General features: G+C 35.3%; 1 protein-coding gene across 1 annotated transcript; it reads left to right on the top strand.

The window, feature by feature from the left end:
- The first annotated feature begins 1,590 nt into the window (after positions 1-1,590).
- Positions 1,591-6,150, top strand: LOC121424172. Its single transcript, XM_041619779.1, has 3 exons — positions 1,591-1,994; positions 2,892-3,064; positions 4,656-6,150. Exons 1-3 carry the CDS (start codon positions 1,887-1,889, stop codon positions 4,744-4,746), a joined length of 372 nt encoding a protein of 123 aa, XP_041475713.1. The 5' UTR covers positions 1,591-1,886; the 3' UTR covers positions 4,747-6,150.
- The last annotated feature ends 1,122 nt before the right edge of the window (positions 6,151-7,272 follow it).

Below are 7,272 nucleotides of genomic sequence, written 5' to 3'. Positions count from 1 at the left end.
AAAATATTTTTCGGCCCCTCCCCCTATTGGCGAAAGCTGGATCCGCCCCTGGTATCGTTGCAATCACTGTATACGGTATATTCTTGTAATATTTTAATTAATGAAGTTCTTTTAAGATACATATAGTGTCAAGTCAACTATAGATTTTCGCGAATGCAGTTTGTAATATGCACAGTTCAAGGACGCCCGTGGCTCTAGCCAAATAAAGATAGATATTACAAAGAAAAGATGTATTCTATTTATTCATTCATCTAATAATTTAATAGAATATTCAATATATATATATATATATATATATTTGTTACAAAAACCCGTCCGCACTTCGGCCTTAATCCACTCGCGGATCCAGCGGAAGGGGGGGGGGGGTGGGAAGGGCAAAGCCGGCCCGTGCCCCTTCCTTTTGAGATGCCAAAATGACGTTAAAATAGAAGTGTGCCCCTCCCCTTTGAAAGTGAAGACCTTTCACAAATTATAAATCACAAATTTTGAAGATTAGCAATATTTTGTGAAAACAGTCATCATGAATATTCATTAGGTAGGCTGATGATGTCACATTTCCACTTGTTCTTTTGTATTTTATTATATGAAATTAGGTTTATTCAATTTTTTTCCTCAAAGAACTAGAAAAATTGAATTGACAACTGATTTAGTGCATTAGATATTTATTGCTGCAACTTATTTCATTATAAGGGAGACATATTATTCACACAAGTATGAAATAATGAGAAAAATGTGATTTTAGGTAATATCATTAGATAACGGAAAGTGGAGATGTGACATCATCAGTCCACCTAATGAATATTCATGACGACTGTTTGCACAAAATATTGCTAAACTTTAAACTTCAATAACTTTATTATTTGTTATCCGATTTTGATGAAATTTTCGACATTTAGCTCAGTGAATTCAACTCTATGTATTAAGATATAAATATTTTCAGTCCGGACAATCCCTTTAAGGGTTATGTAATAGGTCATCAATACGTGACACTACTACAATGTCTGACACATTCATTATTAGCCTGGGGTGGTGGCTCAACTTGCCCCTATGCTCAACTTAACCCGCCTTCTACAATTCAAAAGTACACAGGTACGTATTTAACTCTATGTGCGTTTCCCTGTACAACTAGCCTACGTACAATGCGCATATAGTAACATACTTTATGCTAGTAGTACAGGGAAACACATAACTTTTGTTATTCACTTTAGAATGATGATAGGCCTCGTCGAAAATTTGTGAACATCAGTCATTTGAATCATATACGAAGTTTAAATAATTCGAGTAAAATCATAACACAATTAGGACCTACTCACTTTGCTAAGTCCCCCCCCCCCTTGACGGGCATCAAACCACATAGGAAGTAGTAAAATTTTACGGGATACTTACATTAGGCCGATCCTGGTCACAAAATTATACTTGCATGTACCTTTGCATTATGAGAAATAATAATACATGTTTATGCCGGTACTATCGGAGCACAGACTGCCTTATCATGAGCCCGGTTGCCGATTAATTTAGAATTTGTGCAGGTATAGGAGCATACTATACGAGACAAATGAATGTATATCCCGACCCACAACCAATAAAAATAATTGATCACTCGAATGAGACAAGCTTGCTGAAATACTGTGTCCTTAACATGCTCCTACTACGATAAAGTGGTAAACCTTCAAATTTTACCGGTATATTTCCTTTCGGATTTCCGTTACTCCTCACAGTCCTGCTTTTAAACAAGACGAGTCAACACCCTGCTTAAGTTTCGCTCTTTTGAGGCATTTCCCCATTACTTTCGGCGTACATCGTTTTAGCCGTTGTAGGCAAGGGGAGAAAAGGAAGAAAAAAAAGGGAAGATTGTATCAATAATTTCAGAATTATAATAAAGAAAAATGCCTATTCTTGAGTTCGTCACAAACATTTCTTCCACATCATTGGCGGATGGATTTATGGACAGGACAGCAAAGTTTACAGCAGAGAGGCTCGGGACACCGTCAAAGGCAAGTTTAATAACAATCCAGTTCCTAAGACCTATCAAAAACTAATCAAGAGGGTTAAAGTATCCGGTTTAAGCTACTTATATCTTCGTATTTGATTGGATGATAGCAAATTGATAGTATAGATCGTGCTATTTTTCATAATTAGTTTTATGAAAATTATGATTTTTCCCCCTCGAGATGTCTCAATCATTCCAACGCCCAACGATGATGGATATAATATTGTTTATATCGGTTACAATATCAAGTGTGTGTTTTCTTTAATAGCTCCCTCAAATTGTCTTGATTTAATGGTATTGTAAGGGGGAAAATCATGTATAACTTGAAATTTATCTATAGATTATAAGTATGATTGTGTTTGATGATTATTCATCGAGATTAGTAGGATATGTAGATTTTAATTTGTACTACTATTCCCTTGTAATTATTAAGTGTTAAAATGATTTTTTACTTTTGGAATAATCAATTTAAAATGTTTATGTATTAATTCTGATTCAGTTATGTTAATGATTTCATAATATTCATTCATTATTTTCACATGTCATATATCGTGAGGAAGAAATAAAATATGATTTAAAAAAAAGATTGGTTAAATATGTCCCATTGATAAAAAGACCGAAATCAACTTAATTTTTTTAGAATCTTCCGAAACCCTTATTGATTTTGACCAATTTGTTGGTCAATATTACCAAATTATTTCTTTAAAAATGCGATCAGTTTGGTATTGACATATTCACCAACATTCTCTTTCAGAATGAATAGTATACCCGCGGCCGCAGAGTGGTTTTGAAAGTGTGTGTGTGGGGGGGGGGGGGGGGTAGGGGGTACTGTAAATGCTCTTGTCGCCTTCATTCTGTTGAAAGAGTATTGAAATGACAGTCTACTTTTATTATCACCCAGGCTGTTGTCGTGATGATCAACCAAGCGGACATGTTCAGATTCAACAGCGACGAGCCGTGTATGCTGATCAAACTGGCATGCGTCGACGCTTTCAACGACCAGGAGAATAATAGAGAGTTCAGCAAGGACTTCATCGACTACGCTGCAGCAGAATTCAACATACCTGCAGAAAGGTTTGTAGGAGATGATTCTTGTCTGTTTGCTTAATCTGTCTTCTCTGAAGAAAATAGGTGTTGGTCATGTGTCCCAAGGTCTCTTGTGAAAAAACGTAATTTTGCCATTAAAAAACATATATGTCAAATAAAAAACAATTTCTTCACTTTTATCATATCAAATGATTTTTGGCTTAAGTGTAAAATAACTAACCTTTATCATAAAATGCGAGGGTTATGGGGTAAATCATAGAGATGTATATATACATCTCTATGGGGTAAATACAAAGTAGGGGACTTATTTTCCCGCGTATGCTCTAGCCTATTTAACGCACTTTTTTTTAAGGAAAAAAGAAGGGTACTTTAATTAGCTTTAACAAAGATTCGGTAAATTTAAACTGAGAACAATACGTTGGTATCTGTTTTTATTTTCAAATAAGAAGACGATGAGATGGCAAAGAGTAAAGATTTAATGCTCAAAACCAGGCCCGGAAATAAGAGAACTTATTTACTATGTCAGTTATATCGTTGCGTTTGGTTCTCGAAATCATAAGTGAAACAGATTGCTTGCGTAGTTCACTTGACGTCCTTTTGCAAAATGATATAGAATCGCTTCATTTTCCCTGCATTTAATCCTAAATAGTTGAACTTCTGACTGCAAAAGTTACTTATCAACCGATTCGTACTGTGACATATCAGACATGACATGGTTCCCTAACAGTGTAATCATTATTATGTCTAACAGAACAACTGTAATTACACGTACCTGGATCTTACTCTATTTCAAAGAAATGAATATAATAAAAGAATGACAATAATAAAAAAATGCAGACAGACAAAAGTGCACACGTAGTTAGGATATCGAGGTGAAGTCCCTATTTTATTTTTTTACAAGCTTTTGAAATCATCCATGAGGCAACTTTTGAAAATTAGGCTCTATTGTGTTGATGTTCGTGAAGTACTTAGGACAGCTATTTCTTGATCAAAATTCATTATTCCCCGAATGAACGAGCTTGACCCACCTATATTTTATGTGAAAATGTAATATTGAATCAGAGAAAAGATGATGATGTTGATGGTGAGGTGGTGGTGGCATTGGCGGCGGAAGCAAAAAATTTAGGGTGGCCCACCTGAAATTTTTGGATGGACACAGGGAAAAAATTTGACAAGCGCCCCCCCCAAAAAAAAGGTTATCAACCTAAATTTTAGAAGGGGATCACGAAAATTTTTGAAAGCAAAAAAAAAAAAGGTCATCAACCTAAATTTTAGGATTTTAGGGGGGGGGGGCACGTGAACATTGGGGGATGCAGGAAACACAAATTGACAAGCAAGCAAAAAAAATTTAGGGGGGAGCATGTCCCCCACTTCAGCCGCCTATGGGTGGTGGTAATAATGATGTAGTGATGGTGGTAATGATGATAATGCTGTTGGCAATGATGGTAAGCATCATTATCGTCACCACCACCACCATCATCAAAATCATCATCATCATCATCATTATCATCATTATCATGATTACCATCACCACAATCATCATCATCATCATCAAATGGATTCATATTTTATTTTACTCATATGTTCTTTCATTTTTGTATTTCTTTTACATGTGCAGAATAAACCTCTTAATGGAAAACCAGTCAGTATGGCGAATCGGTTTACCAGACGGCCGTCTCCTTGGCGACAGGATGAAAGGCGGGAAATAACAATGGAAAATCCGACCATCAATAACAAGAGACAGAGCGTCTTGTATGAGAACAGAACTCTGGCCATGATGGCAGATTCGAACCAAAAAATTTTCTCGAAGAAAACTTTTTTTTAGAGAGAAATTGAGACCTCTCATTCCATGAAATATATGATTAATAATCATTGTTAATTGCTGTATTTCATAGATTTATTTATTCTGAAAATTGAATTACTTATTCATCTATTCGATATAATTAACTAGTGATTTTTGTGGATTCATTTGTTTCATTTTCTTCATATATCCAAACTTATTCGCTTTATTTTTATTCTTCTTCTAACTAATTGATCTATATGCACCCACATGTATCTTATTTATTCATTTGCTCATAGTTCATTTGGCTCAGTGTTTCTGTATCTATTTGCTATTTATTCCTGTATGTCCCGACTTCATAACTGGTCCAATGATGCAAAAATATTTGCCCATGCTGAAAAGCAATGATCATCAAATTACCCTACAATGTGTATAAGTGTGAAGCATTCATTATTCTTTATCTATTCATTTATCTATTCAGTCCTTTTTATTATGTACATACTACCTTCATGTAGACGCTTCGCGTTTATGCATGCTTATTATCTTTAGCACTTAAAAGCTCCTCCAATATTCATAATTGTTTTAATATGTCACCTTGAAATACATTTCGTTCATTACCCGAACACTTCAGGACATTGATGGGTATAATATTGGCAATATAGGCTTGGAATACCTGGCTATTATGCCCAAGGATGTTTTCATCAGTATATATTCTATAAATTGCCAGGTATAAAACTAATTGCTAGATAATATAATTGAAATGGGATTATCGTTATCATTTGGTTGACTGGAGCTATAGATTACATTTTCGTCGAATTATGTGATGAGTGATATTCAGTGGATATATGTCCACGGACTATAGATCACATTTATGATTCCCGCCGAGGGGGGTAGCGGGTGGGTGAGGAGAGGGGAGGTGTGATCAGCTTCTGCATCACCACCCCTGGGGCCCGTCTTACAAAGAGTTACGATTGATCCAATCGGTCGTAACTCTATGGAAGTCCATAAGTGTCATTTTTTTCTACAGGATATTTGTGCAATGTCCTTTGTAAACAAAAAGAAGCACATGGAATCTTCAAGAAAACAATGAATGCATGAATATAAACCATTATAGCTAAAAAATATTTTGAACAAACATGCATAATAGATGTTGACGTTGCTGGCCGTCCATTGTTGCGATTGATCAGATCAATCACAACTCTTTGTAAGACGTGGCCCTGATCTTTCATTGATAAGATTGAAGATGATGAAGATGTGTACGATATGTGTTTCATTAATTGAATTACATTTTAATGTATTCAGTGATCTACAAATAAACATGTAAAACATTGGATTTACACTGACCGAACATGAGGGATTCATTCTTGGAAGTACAGTATAAAAAGCCATTTCAACATTAATTATTATTTCATTCCCATTTTCTGGCACCATGACTTACAATTTGTGACATGAAATATGATTTAAACGTTTAACATAAGAGTTGTTTTTTTTTCAGAGCAAACAGAAAATTGATTGTATGAGAAGGAACAATTTCCTTCTAATCCCAAAGCCTGTTCTGGTAATTTGGGGTTATACTCTTTTGGCATGCATAGATATGTGCTTAAGAAAAGTAAGATTCAAAGAGCAGCTGCATTTGTAGGGAATGTACCTTAAACCTGATAACTACACTTGTGATCTAGTATGTAATTCATTTTTTTTACTATTTGTACACGATTATAGGTCTATCATTTATATGGCAGAATACGCAAATGTGACACTATTATGAGGCTAAGAGAGAGAGAGAGAGAGAGAGAGAGAGAGAAAGAAATAGGGAACCGTACAAGAATGATGAGACAACACAAATAAATATAGGATGGATGGAAAGAGAGATAAGAAAGAAAGATAGAAAAAGTGAGAGAAGAGAGAGAGGTGGTGGTGTGTGCACACATGTAATGATATTTCACCTGGGGACGCAAGTGTGACACTCCACTATCATACTGGGGACGTGTTTTTTATTCTCCATTTCTATCCTCTCAAAAGACTGTAAACTGAAGATAGATGGCACTTAAACACTTAGATAATGGCCCAAAATTTCTATCTTCTCAAAGAACTGTAAACTGAAGTTAGATGGCACTTAAATACATTAGATAGTGGCCCAAAATTTGCATGCATTTATATGTTAATATATGGGAGTGTGAGTTCCCACTTGCATGTGGTTAAAATATTATGTATATATGTTGCGTTTTTTTTTTAAACCATCCTTTATGGCAGCATTTAAAAGCATTTAAGTGTGTGTGTGGCCAGGGGGGGGGGGGGGGGTGGGGGTAGTGAAAACAAAAATTGAAATTGACATGTTGGATTGATATTACAATAATATACATTTTATTGACCTAGTCAACATCCCATTCCAAGGAGTTAAGAAAGCTCATGAACCCCCCCCAAAAAAAGAGAAAAAATATCTAAGAGAGAAGTATCA

Source organism: Lytechinus variegatus, chromosome 11 (assembly GCF_018143015.1).
Source record: "Lytechinus variegatus isolate NC3 chromosome 11, Lvar_3.0, whole genome shotgun sequence".
NCBI classification, from domain to species: domain Eukaryota; kingdom Metazoa; phylum Echinodermata; class Echinoidea; order Temnopleuroida; family Toxopneustidae; genus Lytechinus; species Lytechinus variegatus.
This window is presented reverse-complemented; position numbering and strand designations above follow the sequence as displayed.